Genomic DNA, 20,220 nt, shown 5'->3' on the forward strand with positions numbered 1-20,220 from the left:
CATGGCATTAAAAACCATTGAACCATCTCTGGTACACATGACAATAAACTGAATTCAACTCTTCTATGACATGCTGCTATAAGACAAAATAGAGAGAGTACAGAGGGGATTTACTAGAATGTTGCCTGGTTTCAGCAACTAAGTTACAGAGAAAGGTTGAATAAGTTAGGTCTTTATTCTTTGGAGCGCAGAAGGTTAAGGGGGGACTTGATAGAGGTCTTTAAAATGATGAGAGGGATAGACAGAGTTGACGTGGATAAGCTTTTCCCATTGAGAGTAGGGAAGATTCAAACAAGAGGACATGATTTCAGAATTAAGGGACAGAAGTTTAGGGGTAACATGAGGGGGAACCTCTTTACTCAGAGAGTGGTAGCTGTGTGGAATGAGCTTCCAGTGGAGGCAGGTTCGATTTTATCATTTAAAAATAAATTGGATAGGTATATGGATGGGAAAGGAATGGAGGGTTATGGTCTGAGTGCAGGTAGATGGGACTAGGGGAAAATAAGTGTTCGGCACGGACTTGTAGGGCCGAGATGGCCTGTTTCCGTGCTGTAATTGTTATATGGTTATTATGTGGTTAAGATGTGATACCATGTCACACAAGGAATTATTAGGATTGGTGACCAAAGGTTGTTCCTCAAAATTTACCAATATTTTAACCATCCATGAGGAAATGACCTTTAAGAATGTTTAATATTGCTACGGCTCTTTGATTCCCTGTATCATGTATCAGTACACTGTGGATGGCTTGATTGAAATCGTGTATAGTCTTTCCGCTGACTGGTTAACACACAACAAAAGCTTTTCACTGTACCTTGGTACACGTGACAATAAACTAAACTGGAGGATACGGATGGGTGACGTTTCGGGTCGGAATCCTCCTTCAGTCTGAAGAGTTGTGACGACTTGAAACATGGCCTGTCCGTGTCTTCCAGAGATGCTGCTGCTGCTGCCTGACCCGCTGAGTTACTCCAGCACTTTGTGTTCTGTGCAAGATTCCAGCATCTGCAGTTCCTTGTGTCTCCATACTACCAGGGGTTCCAGACCCAGAGGGAAAAGTTCCCGTCTCCTCGATTGCAGCGATCCCGGGAAAATACACATTCAGCAGGAATTGGCAAACGGGTGAGAAGGAAATGAGAATAGGGAGCTGGTTTGCAGTTCCTATTACACCTCACGATGCTATTTCCCATGATGGATTTGGTAACTAAATGATTGCATCCACACAATATTACCAAAGGCTCAGATCGGAGTTCAACTCCACATTAAAAACAAGGTTGATTGTTCTACACATTCTTTTCAGCTATGAGTAACAATTATAGTCTGTGCTTAGATGAGCATTCACAGTGGAACGAGGCGTTTTTTCTCACTTCCGTGTTGTTTTTGGTGATGGGTGTGGGACAGGTTTCAGCTCCAGCTCCAGGCTTGTGGTGCTTTCACCGTCACCTCTGGTGGTCTTCGTGCCCATGGTTCTCTCTGTGGTCGTTGCTGTGTTCTGGCCTTCTCCGGCCGCAGTCCCGGCTTGAGCGCTGGTCACCCAGACCTTGGGACTCGGAGACCTGGAGGGATGGTTCTTGCTACTGGGGAACGGACCTGCTTCGTCCAGCTTCGGCAAGGCAGGCCCGTCCCGGAGAGGTGAGCGGGAGAGTTTTGGAGACAGGCGGGGATGCTGGACACCACTGCCGTCGTGTGGCTGTAAAGCCTGGCTACCAGGCCTCACCGTGCAAGTGGCAGAGGCAGCGTTGGCAACTGAGCCCTGGCCTTTCCCCTGAGCTGCCGAATGCCTTGGACCAGCTGAGGCTGAAGGTGAGGATACTTCATGCAGGTCACCATCGGGGCTCAGGCTATCTCCCACCGTGGCTCTGGCTCCCGGCTCTTTGAGGGGCCTGGCTTTCGGCGACGGGCCCCCCCTTGGTGATGGGCTGCGGCTTTTGCTCTTGTGCTTGGAGCCCACCCGGAGGTTGAGGCCTTGCAGCGACTTGGCGATGGGGATGACCGGACTCTTACTCCGACTCCTGCTCCTCCTCTTCTTCATTTTGCCCGGGCTCGGGCTCCTGGATTTAGGCCGGATCAGCTTCAGGGTGCTCATCTCCTCCGCGTCGGAGCTGGAATCGCTGTCCGACTTGCTGGAGTCTGAGCTGGATGAGGGGAGAATGATCTGTAGAGAGAGAGAGAGAGAGAGAGAGAGAGCAAAAAGAGAAATCCACATTGAATTTGCCATCAGGCCATATCTGCGTCACCATTTCCCCTCAAGTCCTCTTGTTATTTTGAGCAAGGTCTGGTAGCTCGTCTGACTCTCTGCTGCCACCATTTGAGATATAATTCATGGCAAAATCAAGGTGTCCCATACTCCCCCCCCCCATCACTGGTCTGCAGAGCGTTCTCCAACCCAAATATTTTAGGAGAAAGTACAGGACTTCTATTTTCATGCCCCTTATTTTATGAATACTAAAATTTATAATTGAGGTCTAAAGAGCATAAACTTATCCTATGTAGTCTAACTTTTCAGTGTCTTGTAAGCTCAATTCCTACAACACTCTCAGCCCAAGCCATGACTCTTACAGGGATTTGCTATTCTAGATGCTGGGATGAACTTTCCTCTGCCTGGGATGTGTTGAACCAGGGGTTCCAGTTTCAAAAGGAGGGAGAGATAGATCAGCCATGATTGAGTGGGGCAGTAGACTTGATGGGCCGACTGGCCTAATTCTACCCCCATCACTTATGAACATGAAAATAAGTGACAGATAGGAAGAAGCGTCTTCACCCACAGAGTTGTGAATCTTGTAGAGTTGTGCAGGATAAGTATATTCATGACATAATTATTAAGGGAAACAAGGGACATGGGGCTTAGTTTTAGATTTGGAGACATGGCATGGAAACAGGCCCTTCGGCCCACCAAGACCATGCCAACCATCGATCACCCCTTCACACTAGTTCTATGTTATCCAACATTCGCATCCACTCCCGTCACACCAAGGGCACTTTACCAAGGGCCAATTAACCTACAAACCCGCACATCATTGGGATGCGGGAGGAAACCTGAGCACCCGGAGGCAATCCGCGCAGTCACTGGGAGAACGTGCAAACTCCACACAGACAGCACCCGAGGTCAGGATCGAACCTGGGTTTTTGACTGTGAGGCTTATGAATGGGCAAAAGATGAATGAAGGCCTTCTTCTACGATGACATACCCAATGAACTTGCTGTTATTACTAGTAGACTAAAGGTTACATTCCCTGCCTGGCTCAGTTCCCCACTGGGCAAACCTGCTGAGCAATTGTGGGTGCCTCCACTGTTACTGGCAAAGCTTGCACAATAACCACGGCTCAGTGGCACAGCTGCCTCCCAACTCCAGTGGCCCGGGTTCGATCCTGAACACGGGAGCTGTCTGTGTGGTGTTGGCACGTTCACAAGTTACAGGAGTAGAATTAGGCCATTCAGCCCATCGAGTCTACTCCCCCATTCAATCGCGGCTGATCTATTGCCTCCTAATCCCATTTTCCTGCCTACTCCCCGTAATCCTTGACACCCATTAAAATCCAGAGTTTGTCTATCTCTGCCTTAAAAACATCCACTGACTTGGCCTCCTCTGTGGCAATGAGTTCCACAGATTAACTGTCCTCCATCTAAAGAGGGTTTTCCTTTTGACTGCGTGGGTTTCCTCCTAAGATGCGCAGGTTTACAGGTTAATTGATCCTCCGTAAATTGCCCCTTGTGTGCAGAATGATGTTAGTGTGTGTGTGTGTGTGTGTGTGTGTGTGTGTGGGGGGGGTGATCACTGGTCGGTGTGGACTCGATGGGACGAAGGGCCTGGTTCCACTCTGTATCTCTAAACTAAAGTATTAGGAATGATCAAGAAGGAACTGCAGATGCTGGAATGATCTATTGATTGCTGATATCGGGGATTCCTGATGCCCACAGAGGAAGGAAGGAAGAGCCGGAAATGTCAGCGGGAGGGAGAAAATTCAATTTCACAAGTAGGTTTATCTTTGCATTTGCTCAGGATTTCTGCATTTCCAGTGCTTTAAGTTATTTGCCACATTCCACCACTGATTGGGAGAATGAAGGAAGCTTTCACACAGCAGAGGGAGGGGAGGTAGGTGGAGGATCACCGTTCCTGTTTCACTACAGCAAAGCAAGTGCTTCGACGCCAAGCTGCCTAGGTAGTCGCAGGTTGATCGACGCCAATCACAACAGCATCCAGTGGACGCGCAAACCAGTGCATTTGTCTGCATGCATCGTGAGGCTGATTTGTGAAATAGGTTCTTGCAAATCGTAAGGCAAGCACATGCAGCATGATGGACAAGTGGTGCAAGTCAGGGGCAGTTCTTGGACTAATTGATCTGACCTGGAATGGCTCGGTAACTCCCACAATGGTGTTGGAATTGTTGCTGTAGTAACACAGGATATACTCGCCGGTGCCTTTGGGCATGGAATCCTCACTGAACATGACCTGCAGAGAAACGGAAGAAATTCCACAACAGATAATGGCATGGAATTCGACAGTCTTCAGTTTGCTGGTCCGTTGCTCCTCCCTGAAGAAGTGTCTCTGACCCTTTCCTGTGTCTTATCCGTCGTAGTGTATACGGGCAAGGATTGGGATTGCAAGCGTTTGGTTTAGTTTAGAGATACAGCGGGGAAACAGGCCCTTCGGCCCACTGAGTCCGCACCGACCAACGATCCCCGCACATTAACACTATCCTACACACACTGGGGGCAAATTTTACATTTATGCCAAGCCAATTAACCTACAAACATGGACTCCCTTTGGAGTGTGGGAGGAAACCGAAGATCCCACGCAGTCATGGGGAGAACGTGCATACTCCGTACAGAGAGCACCCGTAGTCGGGATCGACGTCTCTGAAGAGTCAAAAGGCCGTATGCTCCGGTTTCCTCCCACGCTCCATAGACGTACAGGTTTGTAGGTAAATTGGCTTGGCAAATGTAAAATTTGTAAAAATGTAAAAATTGCCCCCAGCCTGTGTAGGATAGTGTTAATATGTGGGGGTCACTGGTTGGCACCAACTCGGTGGGCCGAAGGGCCTGTTTCCGTGCTGTGTCTCTAAACTAAACAGTCCGCGATTACAATTAAGCCATTCACAGTGTACAGATACATGATAAAGGGAATATCGTGAATAATGCTTGGTGTAAGATAAAGTCCTGTAAAGTCCGATCAAAGATAGTCCGCGGTGCTCCAATAGCAAATAGTAGTTCGGGACTGCTCTCTAATTGGTGGTAGGATGGTTCAGTTACCTGATAACAGCTGGGAAGAAACTGTCCCTGAATCTGGAGGTGAGCGTTTTCACACTTCTGCACCTCTTGCCTGATGGAGAGAGGGAAGAGGGGAGAAGAGGGAGTGGCCGGGGTGCGACTTGCCCTAGGCAATGATGGTTGCCTTGAGGAGGCAGCGTGAAGTGTCAATGGAAGGGAGGTTGGTTTGTGCAATGGATTTCCAGTGAGAATTGACCGTATGATTACTGATGCAGTTACCCGCAGGATATATACCGATAAGTTATACATTCCAATAAATTGATGCTTGGTTGTAAAGATGAAGTTAGCTAAAATATATTTTGATGCCTGCTAAGCTATCGTCTAGTTTAGATGGTAATTCTACCTAATCCCAACAAATTAAGAAGACCAGTCTTAATGTATCAATTGAGGTAGCCAATTTAATACCAAGCGATGACAATTTTGTGCAATAAGCTCTCACCCATTCAAACTGGTGTGAGATTCAGCAAATGTCGTTTGGTTTAGATCCTTATAGTCAGCAGAGAGAGAGGAGGCTTTTATCCATAATGGAGACACAGAGTTAAAGACTTGGAAATAACACGTCCAGTAAAAAAACAACCAGTACGAAACACATCCGCACCTAGTGCAGCCAAGATCACATGCACCCATGACTGATCCTAGTTCCCTCTACCCCATTTTCCTTCATTCAATGTGCTTTTGTTTTGGCTCAGCCGTGGAGTGGGAGGGACTGCCAGGTGGTGGGGGTGGGGGTGGGGGGGGGGGGGGGGGGGGGAAAGAACAAAAGGAGGACTTGGCATGGGGGGGGGGGACCAGGAGGAGAGGGGGGGGAGAACAAAGGAGGGCATGGGGGGAGGGGGAGAACAAAGGAGATACGTTGTAACTTGGTCAGTGCCCTTTAGGTGGCGAGTCTTTGCATACCTTGGGTTTGCAAGCAAGGAATTTAATTGTGACTTGTAACATGAGGAAAAAAAATATTCATACATTCATTCATTCATTCATCATAACCACAGCCTTGCAAGTTGCTCACATCTCCACATTTATCTTGCTTGGGCAACCCCACTTGGGTTTGAACCCCCACTTGGATGGAGGTTGGAACAATGTTCCAAATGCACCCCCACCACTCCGCTTCCCAGGGCAACAATAATTGTTTACAACCTTGCTTGGCAATAGTTACCTGATAACATTGCTTGTCTGCATCAGCATCCTCGTGCTTTGCCCAGACGTACGTTATGTAGTCCTTGTGATGTTTAAAGCCGACCTGTGAACGTGGTTAGGAAAGAAAAGCAAAAGCGGACTGTTGTTTAAAGCTAGTAGTGGTTCTGATATCTCTACTTGTGACCGAGCCAAGTGCCACACTGAATCTGTACCTTGAGCCAACAGCCTGATCCTCGTGTAGGAAGGAACTGCAGATGTTGGTTTAAACTGAGCATAGACACAAAATGCTGGAGTAACTCAGCTGGGTCAAGCAGCATCTCTGGAGAAAAGGAATAGATGAGGTTTCGGGTCAGGATCCTTCTTCAGACTGACGTTTGTATGGGGTAATAACCCTGAAGACTGAAGAAGGGTCCCGACTCGATACGTCACGTTTACGTTTATACTCTCTAGAATTTAGGAGATTGAGAGGGGATCTTATAGAAACTTACAAAATTCTTAAGGGGTTGGACAGGCTAGATGCAGGAAGATTGTTCCCGATGTTGGGGAAGTTCAGGACAAGGGGTCACAGCTTAAGGATAAGGGGGAAATCCTTTAAAACCGAGATGAGGAGAACTTTTTTCACACAGAGAGTGGTGAATCTCTGGAACTCTCTGCCACAGAGGGTAGTTGAGGCCAGTTCTTTGGCTATATTTAAGAGGGAGTTAGATGTGGCCCTTGTGGCCAAGGGGATCAGAGGGTATGGAGAGAAGGCAGGTACGGGATACTGAGTTGGATGATCAGCCATGATCATATTAAATGGCGGTGCAGGCTCGAAGGGCCGAATGGCCTACTCCTGCACCTAATTTCTATGTTTCTATGTCATCTGTCCGTGTTCTCCAGAGATGCTGCCTGACCTGCTGTTTTACTCCCCAGCACTTTGTGGCCTCTGATGTTAGACTTCAGATATACAGAGTGGAAACAGGCCCTTCGGCCCACCAGGTCCGATTCGACCCGTGATCACACCGTACATCAACACTATCCTACACACTAGGGACAATTTACAGTTTACAGAAGCCAATTAATCAACAAAACTGTACGTCTTTTGAGTGTGGTAGGAATCCAGAGCACCCGGAGAAAACCCACGGGGTCACGGGGAGAACGTACAAACTCTGTGCAGGCCGCACCCGTAGTCGGAATCGAATCCGTGTCTCTGGCGACTCTGCTGCTGCGCCACCGTGCCGCACCTGTGTCCTTATGTACGAACCAGCGTCTGCAGTTCCTTGTTTCCACTTCTGGAAAAGGAATTCAGGCAACTGAGACAGTGGTGAATTCCCTGCTCCTATGCACGACCTTGGATTCGACACACGTGAGACAGATATGTCCTATACTCTTTGTTCAGTCCTGCTCCTCACACACCTCTTAAACCCTGAGGATATTGATTTGAACCTCATCCAGCGATAGGGGACAGCAGACCGTGGCTGGGCTACCGACCGACCCAGAGTTGTGCTGTGAAGGGCTTACCCTGTACAAGCCGAGCCAGTCCCACGAACTCTTGGCAAATGAGTTTGCCATTCTGTAGCGGACCACAGCATCCGACGGCTTGTTCCACTCGTCCTCCACCTGCAGCTGAATCAACGGAGTCTGTAGCTTCTGGGAAAACTGCAGGGAAAAAAAATATATACGAAGATCCCAGAGCTCAAAGTACAAAGAGTTCAGACCAACAGCAGACATAAGACCACACGAGAATTAGACCATTCGTCCCATTGAGTCTGCTCTGACAAGTATAAAATACAAGAATAAAAGTTACAGTGCAGTGTAAGAAATTAATAATTATTTAATTTAATTAGAAGCAGTGTCAAACAGAAAAGTCTTCAGCCCCGATTTAAAAGAACTCGGAGTTGGAGCGGACCTGTATGTCTAAAACAATTTTAGACATACACCAAGCCAATTAACCTATAAACCTGTCCGTCTTTGGAGTGTGGGAGGAAACCGAAGATCTCGGAGAAAACCCATGCGGTCACGGGGAGAACGTACAAACTCCGTACAGACAGCACCCGTAGTCAGGATCGAACCCGGGTCTCCGGTGCTGCAAGCTCTGTAAGGCAGCAACTCTACCGCTGCACCACCATGCTCCCCCCCGAAGTTGCTGCCATATTCCTGCCCTGCGCTCCCACACAATTCCTCCGCTGCTTTCCCACTTGCTAACTTGAGCAACAATCACCCACCTTCAAGCAGAAGATGGCAGAGACAGGTTTGTGGTCGCTGATGAGGTACTCCATGTGACTGTGGTAGGCGTGCTGCAACACCTCAATGTGGTTGCTGTTGCCGACTGGCGACTTGCCCCTTGACAACAACGTGGAGTTCTGCAATAGGTCGTAGCAGTCGGACATCTTCACCCTCCAGAGAATCCGATCTGTCCAGGCAGGTTTGCGTTTCTTAGAACTGGGAGCCATTGGAAAATTGCAACAGTGAAATTAGAGCATGCAATAGCCTTAGAGTTGCTGAACATTTCTTATCTGCCCGCACATAATCCATTCACTGCACACCCGTATGCCTATCCAGAAGTCTCGCAAATACTACCGTCGTATCTTCCTCATCCACCAACCCCGGCAGCACCAAGGTTACAGGCGTTGGTGGATGGGTGGACGAGGTCCAGAGATGAAAAGGAGACAAAAGGGAGCAAGTTAAGGAGGGAAGTGAAATTGGAAGGTGGAACAAGGGATGATGCTAGAGTTAAGGGGCTGTCCCACTTGGGCAACCTAATTGGCGAGTTTAGAAGAGTTTGCAAAAATGTCATGTTGAAGACCAGCTTCGACTATGTTGAAGACCAGCTTCGACTAGCTACGACTAACTTCGGGAAAATTGGACATCGAATAGTGGTGAGTGAAGACGACCTCCTTCGTTCTCTTTCGACCTCCCTTCGACTATGATGAAGACTGTCTTCGACTACCCTCGAATACCTACGACTAACATGCCGACCTACTACGACTAAACCTACGTGTAAAAAAAGTATCGATTTTTTCCATGGCGACCTTTTTTTACTCGCGGGCAATTTTTAACGTGTTGAAAAAAACGCCGCGACCTAGCTGAGGCCTGGAGTACGCGGAGACCGCTCTCGAGCATGAAGGAGAGTTACAAAGACCACCTACGACCTCGTGTCGACCATGCTGCGAGTGCGAGTCGAGGGCAAACTCGCCAGAACTCGCGGATTAGGTCGCCCAAGTGGGACAGGCCCCTTTAGTTTGTAACAAAATGGAGTTAATTTCACTTCTAGTTTTCGAGATACTAAAGGGAAACAGGCCCTTCAGCCCATCGAGCCCTTGCTGATCACCCATGCACAAGTTCTATCCTACACACCAGAGATAATTTGCAGAAGCCAATTAACCTACAAACCTGGAATGTGGGAAGACACCGGAGCATCCGGAGAAAACCCACGCGGTCACAGGGAGAACGTACAAACTCCATATAGACAGCACCCACAGACAGGATCGAACCCGGGTCTCTGCCATTGTAAGGCAGCAACTCTACCGCTGCGCCACTGTGCTGCCCCTCTTGGTTTCAGTGTGGTTGAGGTAGCTGGTTGAATGTGGACAATTAATAGCGTTAATACACTTCTGCACGCAAATGTCTTTCCTAACTGGACCAACGCGGAGAAGAAGCGTTCCCGTATGTCACAAGCAGAGAAGGATGAGTTGTCCTACCTGGTGTCAAATGTGTTTGTGCCCACGTCGTACTTGTACGTTGGCCTGAAGCTGAGGGGACCTTCCTGAAATCCATTCAGTGCAGGCTCAATCACCTTGGCGATGTTCAACTAACAAAGAGAAATCACATTGTTAATAAGGTGGTCACCGACCAGGGCAAGCTGATTATTTTGGCATTCATTGGTGGATGTTGACCTTGTTTCAGTGACAACCATCCCCCTCACACCTCCGTGTTGGAAGACCGAGGATCCCAATACTCGAGCAAATAATCAAGGCATAACGAGAGGATTTCAGTATAGGAGTAGAGAGGTTCTTCTGCAGTTGTATAGGGCTCTGGTGAGACCACATCTGGAGTACTGCGTACAGTTTTGGTCTCCTAATTTGAGGAAGGACATCCTTGTGATTGAGGCAGTGCAGAGTAGGTTCACGAGATTAATCCCTGGGATGGCGGGACTGTCATATGAAGAAAGATTGAAAAGACTAGGCTTGTATTCACTGGAGTTTAGAAGGATGAGGGGGATCTTATAGAAACATATAAAATTATAAAAGGACTGGACAAGCTAGATGCAGGAAAAATGTTCCCAATGTTGGGCGAGTCCAGAACCAGGGGCCACAGTCTTACAATTACATTTAAGACTGAGGTGAGAAAAAATGTTTTCATCCAGAGAGGTGTGAATTTGTGGAATTCCCTGCCACAGAGGGCAGTGGAGGCCAAGTCACTGGGTGGATTTAAGAGAGAGTTAGATAGAGCTCTAGGGGCTAGTGGAGTGAAGGGATATGGGGGAGAAGGCAGGCACGGGTTATTGATTGGGGACAATCAGCCATGATCGCAATGAATGGCGGTGCTGGCTCGAAGGGCCGAATGGCCTCCTCCTGCACCTAGTTTCTATGTTTCTCATCACTGGCTGTGTTGTTGGGCTGTGTTGTTGGAGATAGGGCAACAGTCAGAGGAGAGATTAACTTGTGTCAGGAGACCAAGGAAAGCAAAGGTAACATTTTAAATAGGAAGGAACTGCAGATGCTGGTTTACACCGAAGATAGAGACAAAATGCCGGAGTAACTCAGCGGGTCAGGCAGCAACCAAAAGAGGGTTATGTTTAGTTAAGATAGACACAAAGAGTTGGAGTAACTTAGCGGGACAGGCAGCATCTCTGGAGAGAAAGAATGGGTGACGTTCCAGGTCGAGACCCTTCTTCAGACTGAGAGCCAGGGGAGGAGTCTAGAGATATGGAAGTGTAAGGTGTGAAAACGACAGATCAAAGCAGATGTTGATCAGGAAATGTGCAATGGTTCATTGTTAGCTGAGGGGAAGGTGACAATGTGGCATACAATCACTAATATTTAACCAGGAGGACAGCAGAACTGGTTGGAGAACTAAGATGTGGGGACTGAGAGAGAGGGGATGTTACTTAAAGTTAGAGGAACAAATATGCTCAGAACATGTGTACCACTCTCTCAAGTCCAATCCCTCCACAGATGCTGCCTGACCCGCTGAGTTCCTCCAACACTTTGGGTTTTTGTTCAAGATCCAAGCATCTGGTGCAAAGGCCTTTAATGTAATTTATGTTGACCAGCAAGCATTCACCCCACCACCAGAGGGCAGTATCTCCTCGGTACAGGAGCAGACCTCTGGGACACCAAGGGAAATGGGTAGAGAATGGGAATGTTTAGCTTAGAGATACCACAAGGAAACGGGCCCTTCTGTCCACTGAGTCCACGCCGACCATCCATCACCCATTCACACTAGTTCCATGTTAGCCCCACTTTCTCATTCTATACATTATTTTACATATTATGTAAAATAATATGTGTGTTAGATTGTGTTTTATTATGTAAAATAATATGTGAATAATATGTGTGTTATGATTGTGTTTATAATTTGTTTGGATGTTTTGTTGTTCCGCGAGCATTGCCACTTTCATTTCACTGCACATCTCGTATGTGTATGTGACAAATAAACTTGACTTGACTTGACTTGACTTGAAATTCTATTCACCCCCTACAGACTAGAGGGGCAATTGTACAGAGGCCATTTAACCTACACACCCGCACGTCTTTGGGATGTGGGAGGAATCCGGAGCCCACGGATAGAAACATAGAAACATAGAAATTAGGTGCAGGAGTAGGCCATTCGGCCCTTCGAGCCTGCACCGCCATTCAATATGATCATGGCTGATCATCCAAATCAATATCCCATACCTGCCTTCTCTCCATACCCCCTGATCCCCTTTAGCCACAAGGACCACATCTGGGTAACTGCATCTTAAATCCAGCCAATGAACTGGCCTCAATGACCTTCTGTGGCAGAGAATTCCAAAGGATCAGCCGGGATTGCATAGAATGACAGAACAGGCACAAAGGGCCGAATGGCCTACTCCTACATCTATTTTTTTATGTTTTTGCGTTTGAGATGGGAAGGGGACAAGAGGAAAGAATCACCAGAACCATGAAAATTCTGGGGTGGCACAACGGTGCAGTGGTAGAGTTGCTGCCTTACAGCGCCAGAGACCCGGGCTCGATCCTGACCACGGCTCCTGTCTGTGCAGAGTCTGCTCATTCTCCCCGTGACCTGCGTGGGTTTTCTCGGAGTGCTCAGGTTTCCTCCCACATTACAAAGACGTACAGGTTTGTAGGTTGTGTCGGAAGGAACTGCAGATAGACGCAAAAAGCTGGAGTAACTCAGCGGGACAGGCAGCATCGCTGGAGAATAAGAATGAAGACCCTTCTTCAGGCGGAGAGTCAGGGGAGAGGGAAACTGGAGATATGGAAGGGTACATAGACGGCGTAAGGAACTGCAGATGCTGCTTTACACCAAAGATAGACACAAAATGCTGGAGTAAGTGCCTGACCCCCTGAGTTACTCCAGCATTTTGTATCTATCTTCGGGATTGTAGGTTAATTGGCTTCGGTAAACTTGTAAATTGTTGCTAGTGTGTAGGATAGTGTTAGTGTATGGGGATCGCTGGTCGGTGTGGATTCGATGGGCTGAAGGGTCTGTTTCTGCGCTGTGTGTCTAGAGTCTAGTCGAGTTCTGAACAATGCAGCCTAACATGGGGTTAAAATACTTGGAGCTTCCCCTGTGCAAGTCTTTCAAGGACAGACTCGGCTGTCCTTGACAGTGTGTCTACTGGATAGACCCGGCTTGTACTCGCTAGAATTTAGGAGATTGAGATGGGGATCTTATAGAGATTTACAAAATTCTTAAGGGGTTGGACAGGCTAGATGCAGGAAGATTGTTCCCGATGTTGGGGAAGTCCAGGACAAGGGGTCACAGCTTAAGGATAGAGGGGAAATCCTTTAGGACCGAGATGAGAAAAAAAAATTTCACACAGAGAGTGGTGAATCTCTGGAACTTCTCTGCCACAGAGGGTAGTTGAGGCCAGTTCATTGGCTATATTTAAGAGGGAGTTAGATGTGGCCCTTGTGGCTAGGGGGATCAGGGGGTATGGAGAAAAGGCAGGTACGGGATGTTGGATGATCAGCCACGATCATATTGATTGGCGGTGCAGGCTCGAAGGGCCGAATGGTCTACTCCTGCACCTAATTTCTATGTTTCTATCAACAATTGAACAGAGGGCTGTCCCATCTGCATTTGAAGGCACCAAACAGCCTGGGGACACGTATGTGAGGGGCAGTAACATGTTAAAGATGGGGAGAAAACCAACAAATAAAGACATTTGTAATGGTAGATCTGTACCACACTTATTTGATACAAATACATCGATAGATGCTCCTGGACACATCATCAGTGATGTACCCTGGGGTCATTGGGTGTTTCGGGTCTTTCAACATCAGACATCCTCACCCTGGCGACCCAGCCGTGGTTGATCAGACCACGACTTGTGTTCAGGTGGCATTCGCTCCGCCCCATGGACCTCCTCTCCTGATCCAGAGCCATCTCGAGGCCTTCTCCGCTGCCTCTGTGGTGTTCTTGATGGCCCTTCTCCTCGCCACTCCGTTGATGCCCAGTGCACTCAAGGCTTTGCAGAGCGATTGCCCTGCAAAACCTCCGCAGCCAACCTCGATGGGCGTACACCTTGCCTTCCAGCCCTGCTTGCGGCAGTCTATGGCCAGCTCTTCATTTTTGGCCATCTTCCTCACTTAGAACACTCTTGGCCTGAAGCGCCGTTCCATCTCACTTCAGGGCTGCAAAGCTTCTTGCACTGATTCCCTCTTTATCCAAGGTACACCAAAAATGCTGGAGAAACTCAGCGGGTGCAGCAGCATCTATGGAGCGAAGGAAATATTTCCTTCGCTCCATAGATGCTGCTGCACCCGCTGAGTTTCTCCAGCATTTTTGTCTACCTTCGATTTTCCAGCATCTGCAGTTCCTTCTTAAACCCTCCTTATCCAAACCCCCCCGAGGTCCACTTATTCCAGTTCGACAGGAAGATGGAGCAGTTTCTGTTTCGCCTCAAGCCACCTGAACGTCTTTTTGCATTTCCTAAAAATGGACCCGTTGCCACGGCAACATACCTGCCGATTCTGGCCTTGTTTCCTCGGGCAATGACAAAAGGAGCAGCTGAAGGCTTGCGATGGAGTTGACGCCGGTAAAAGCTAGGCCAAGGGCACGGAGAGGGCAGATGGCAACGGGTTTGCCGCCAACTCGCTGCGCAAACCCCACTAGTCACCGAATGAACCGAATAACAACAGCAAACTCAATCTGCTGGCATTTATTCCAAGAGGGCTTGTATCCAAAATACAGGGATGTAATGGTATTGTAATGTATTCAATTTATTGTCATTATCTCATATTAGAGACGACGAAATGAATTTTCCTCACAGTCAGGTAACATAAAAATAAATAATAAATAAATAAAACATATTAAAATAAATTTAGAAAAAGCACAAACACAGAAGTCCACGACACAACACAGTGGCACCAAAGTTGAGGAAGGAACCACAGTCCAGCTCTATGGTTGAAACATAGAAACATAGCAACATAGAAATTAGGTGCAGGAGTAGGCCATTCGGCCCTTCGAGCCTGCACCGCCATTCAATATGATCATGGCTGATCATCCAATTCAGTATCCCGAACCTGCCTTCTCTCCATACCCCCTGATCCCCTTAGTCACAAGGGCCACATCTAACTCCCTCTTAAATATAGCCAATGAACTGGCCTCAACTACCCTCTGTGGCAGAGAGCTCCAGAGATTCACCACTCTCTGTGTGAAAAAAGTTCTTCTCATCTCGGTTTTAAAGGATTTCCCCCTTATCCTTAAGCTGTGACCCCTTGTCCTGGACTTCCCCAACATCGGGAACAATCTTCCTGCATCTAGCCTGTCCAACCCCTTAAGAATGTTGTAAGTTTCTATAAGATCCCCTCTCAATCTCCTAAATTCTAGAGAGTATAAACCAAGTCTATCCAGTCTTTCTTCATAAGACAGTCCTGACATCCCAGGAATCAGTCTGGTGAACCGTCTCTGCACTCCCTCTATGGCAATAATGTCCTTCCTCAGATTTGGTGACCAAAACTGTACGCAATACTCCAGGTGTGGTCTCACCAAGACCCTGTACAACTGCAGTAGAACCTCCCTGCTCCTATACTCAAATCCTTTTGCAATGAAAGCTAACATACCATTCGCTTTCTTTACTGCCTGCTGCACCTGCATGCCTACCTTCAATGACTGGTGTACCATGACACCCAGGTCTCGCTGCATCTCCCCCTTTCCCAATCTGGCCACCATTTAGATAATAGTCTGCTTTCCCGTTTTTGCCACCAAAATGGATAACCTCACATTTATCCACATTATACTGCATCTGCCAAACATTTGCCCACTCACCCAGCCTATCCAAGTCACCTTGCAGTCTCCTAGCATCCTCCTCACAGCTAACACTGCCCCCCAGCTTAGTGTCATCCGCAAACTTGGAGATATTGCCTTCAATTACCTCATCCAGATCATTAATTGAGGCTCTATAAGGCGCTGGTCAGGCCGCATTTGGAATATCGTGAGCAATTTTGGGCCCCATATCTGAGGAAGGATGCGCTGGCTCTGGAGAGGGTCCAGAGGAGGTTTACAAGAACGATCCCAGCAATGAGTAGGTCAGACTATGATGAGCGTTTGTCGGCACTGGGCCTGTACTCGCTGGAGTTTAGGAGAATGAAAGGGGGACCTTATTGAAACGTACAGAATAGTGAAAGGCTTGGATAGAGTGGACGTGGAGAGGATGTTTCCACCAGTGGCAGAGCCTACGATTAGAGGTCACAGCCTCAGAATTAAAGGACGTTCTTTTAGGAAGGAGATGAGGAGAAATCTCCATGGTCAGAGGGTGGTGAATCTGTGGAATTCTTTGCCACAGAAGGCTGTGGAGGCCAAGTCAGTGGATATTTTTTTAAGGCAGAGATAGATAGATTGTTGATTAGTACGGGTGTCAGGGGTTATGGGGAGAAGGCAGGAGAATAGGGTTAGGAGAGAGAGATAGATCAGCCTTGATTGAATGGCAGAGTAGACGTGATGGGCCGAATGGCCTAATTCTACTATTCCCTATGACCTTATAGAAAATAGGAGGCCATTCAGCCCTTCGAGCCAGCACCGCCATTCATTGGGATCATGGGCCGAATGACTTCCTTCCCTGTGATGACAGAATATGAAAATGCTTGTGTTATTGATCGTACCTGATCTTTCTCCCATAGCACATCCAACTTGTTCTTGTCAATGGCATTTTTCACGAAGCGAATGTCGTACTGCTCGATACGAAAGTTCAGGTCGCCAAACCAAAAGACAACGCTGTACAGAAAACACAACGGAGCAACAGCTGATTACGCAGAGTGGCTCCTTCACTCCTCCCTCCTTCACTCCTCCCCCCCCCCCCCCACTCTTGTTTTAGAGATACAGCGCTGAAACAGGCACCAGCCCACCAAGTCCGCGCCGACCAGCGATCCCCCGTACACTAACACTATCACAAAATCGTAAGTGATAAGAGCAGAATTAGGCCATTCGGCCCATCAAGTCTACTCCGCCATTCAATCAAGGCTGGCCTATCTCTCGCTCCTAATCCCATTCTCCCCGTAATGCGTATTCTACACACTGGCGACAATTTACAATTTTATCGAAGTCATTTAACCTGCAAACCTGCACGTCTTAGGAGTGCGGGAGGAATCCGGTGCACCAGGAGAAAACCCACGTGGTCACACAGGGAGAAAGAACAAACTTCATACAGACAGCACCCGTTGTCAGGATCGAACCTGGGTCGTGTAAGACAGCAACTCTACCGCTGCGCCACCGTGCCGCACTTTCCTCGCCTCTTTGCTGCTTTTAAATTCCATCAGATCTTTCCTAACCTGTCTCTGTGACTTCCACCTGCACCAATTCCCAGGTCATCATCTCGGCACGTCTCAATCTGCTACCACGCGTCCTGTATCATTTAGTTTAGTTTAGAGTCAAAGAATCATGCGGCATGGAAACAGGCCATTAGGCCCATCTTTCCCATGCTGACCAAGATGCTCCATCTAAACTAGCCCCACCTGCCCGTGTTTGGCCCATGACCCTCAAAACCTTTCCTGTCCAAATGTTTTTTAAATGTTGTTATAGTACGTGCCTCACCTACCTCCACTGGCAGCTCCGTACAGACAAAACCCATAGTCAGGATCGAACTGAGTTCAGGCAGCAACTCTACCACTGTGCCACCGTTGAGCAACCCACCAGTGTCAGCACTGAGTGCTAGCTGTGATGCATTAGTGGATGATAGCAGTAATGCATTAGTGTTGGCAGTGATGCATTCGTGGATGATAGCAGTAATGCATTAGTGTTAGCAGCAATGCATTAGTGAGTTAGCATTGATGCATTCGTGGGTGATAGCAGTGATGCATTAGTGGTTGTTAGCAGTGTTGCATTAGTGTTGGCAGTGATGCATTAGTGGTTGTTAGCAGTGATGCATTAGTGTTGGCAGCGATGCATTAGTGAATGATAGCATTGATGCATTAGTGAGTGATAGCACCAACGCGTTAGTGGGTGTTAGCAGTGATGCATTAGTGGGTATCAGCAGTGATGCATTATTGTTGGCAGTGATGCATTAGTGGGTATCAGCAGTGATGCATTATTGTTGGCAGTGATGCATTAGTGGGTATCAGCAGTGATGCATTATCATTGGCAGTGATGCATTAGTGGGTATTACCCGTGAGGCATTAGCGAGTGTAAGTAGTGCTGCATGAGTGGGTGTCAGCAGTACTGCATTGGGGTGTTGCGGTACTCACTCGTGGTCGAGGACGCCGCTGGCGAGGGGGCCGTTGAACTGCTGCAGCTGGAGGATGCTCTCAAAGTCGTCCATGCGCTGCTCAGCATTCTCCATGTGAGCGGGCAGGTGGCAGTTGAGGAAACAGATCATGTGGCCGCACAGAGACAGCCTGGCGCTCACCCCTCCCTTGTTCCCCTGCGGCACAAGGTCCAAGAACACAGACACTGACGTCAGCACTTCAGTCCCGCGCGTTCATAAGCCCGTACGTTGTAGCAGCGGAATTCGGCCATTCGGCCCATCAAGTCTCCTCCGCCATCCAATCAATCGAGGCTGATCTGAATGACCCAATGATGGTCTGAAGGAGGGTCTCGACCCGAAACGTCACCCATTCCTTCTCTCCAGAGATGCTGCCTGTCCCGCTGAGTTACTCCAGCATTTTGCTTCTATCTCTTTGGTTTGAACCATCATCTGCATTTCCTTCCTACACATGGCTGATCTATCTTTCCATCTCAACCCCATTCTCCTGCCTTCACCCCAGAACCCGTGACACCCTTACACGTCATTAAGCAGGAAAGAGCGCAGAGAAGATCTATGAGGATGTGTAAGGGTGATGGATGGTCAAGATATGGATTAGGTTGGGTAAATGCATTGAGTCTTTTACCCAGAGTAGGGGAATTAAGAACCAGAGGATTTGGGTTTAATGTGAGTGGGGAAGATTTTAATCGGAACCGTGTTTCACACACACAGGAAGAGACTGTACCGGTCTCTGGAACTCTGGAGGACTTTGGTTAGTCCACATTTGGCGTCTTGTCTACAGTTCTGGTCACCCCATTACAGGATCTGGAGGATTTGCAGGCTCAATAGACAATAGGTGCAGGATTAGATCCATTTGGTCCTTCGAGCCAGCACCGCCATTCAATGTGATCATGGCTGAGCATCCCCAATCAGTACCCCGTTCCTGCCTTCTCCCCATATCCCCTGACTCCGCTATTTTTAGGAGCCCTTTCTAGCCCTCTCTTGAAAGCATCCAGGGAACCTGCCTCCACTGCCCTCCGAGGCAGAGAATTTCACAGACTCACCACTCTCTGTGGAAATCCACAGACTCACCACTCTCTGTGAGAATCCACAGACTCACCACTCTCTGTGAGAATCCACACTCACCATTCTCCGTGAGAATCCACAGACTCACCACTCTCTGTGAGAGTGAAAGGGTTTTTCGTAACCCCAGTTTCCCCCTCTCCCCCAACTCTCAGTTCTGAAGAAGAGTCTCGGCCCGAAACACCACCGACTCCCTTTCTCCAGAGACGCTGCCTGTCCCGTTGAGTTACTCCGGCACATTGTGTCAATCTTCAGTGTAAACCGTACTGTGTGTCAAGTGTGCGTCACGGAATAGGTCTAACTGCCTGCAAACAGTAATTAGTGCCTGGGCTCATGTTCACAGCTCTGGCTTAACGAGCTGCTTCTTGTGTCATGAGAAGAGAACAATGTGAATGAGCAGGTTACCATGTGTAGTCACTGAACTAATGCACCATGAGAAACAATCGGTTATCACCAAGTAACAGTGATTGTTGACATTCTGAAAGCAAAGCCAACCTCTGTACACTTCACTGCTGACTGCATAATGAATATCTTGCTGAGATCCATCTTGGAGCTAATTTTAATTTTTTTTTGTGTGTAGGAAGGAACTGCAGATGCTGGTTTCGACTGAAGACAGACACAAACTGCTGGAGTAATTCAGCGGGCGGGACAGGTAGCATCGCTGGGGAGAAGGAAGGGGTGACATTTCGGGTCTGAAGAAGTGTCTCGACCTGAAACATAACCCATTCCTTCTCTCTAGAGATGCTGCCTGTCCCGCTGAGTTACTCCAGCATTTTGTGTCTATCTTTAGTTTTGTTCTTTATTGTTTCATGATGGGGTGGGAGGAAAGTTTGTGTATTTTAGGAACTGGAGCATTACTGGTGATT

General features: G+C 48.1%; 1 protein-coding gene across 3 annotated transcripts in view; it reads right to left on the reverse strand.

The window, feature by feature from the left end:
- Positions 1-688: 688 nt before the first annotated feature.
- Positions 689-20,220, reverse strand: part of inpp5jb (inositol polyphosphate-5-phosphatase Jb) — a 57,924-nt gene continuing 38,392 nt past the window's right edge. For 2 of the 3 annotated variants that reach the window (XM_055655279.1, XM_055655280.1), the window contains exons 6-13: positions 18,276-18,451; positions 16,698-16,809; positions 10,083-10,192; positions 8,607-8,823; positions 7,903-8,040; positions 6,422-6,505; positions 4,346-4,450; positions 689-2,155 (exon numbers count right to left, since the gene is read on the reverse strand). In XM_055655279.1, the coding sequence (XP_055511254.1) occupies positions 1,364-2,155; positions 4,346-4,450; positions 6,422-6,505; positions 7,903-8,040; positions 8,607-8,823; positions 10,083-10,192; positions 16,698-16,809; positions 18,276-18,451 (1,734 nt within the window). In that variant the 3' untranslated portion in view covers positions 689-1,363. The remainder of the gene's footprint in view (positions 2,156-4,345; positions 4,451-6,421; positions 6,506-7,902; positions 8,041-8,606; positions 8,824-10,082; positions 10,193-16,697; positions 16,810-18,275; positions 18,452-20,220) is intronic. The other variant, XM_055655281.1, reaches the window with a different exon arrangement.

This window comes from Leucoraja erinacea, chromosome 25, assembly GCF_028641065.1.
Source record: "Leucoraja erinacea ecotype New England chromosome 25, Leri_hhj_1, whole genome shotgun sequence".
Taxonomy (NCBI): Eukaryota; Metazoa; Chordata; class Chondrichthyes; order Rajiformes; family Rajidae; genus Leucoraja; species Leucoraja erinaceus.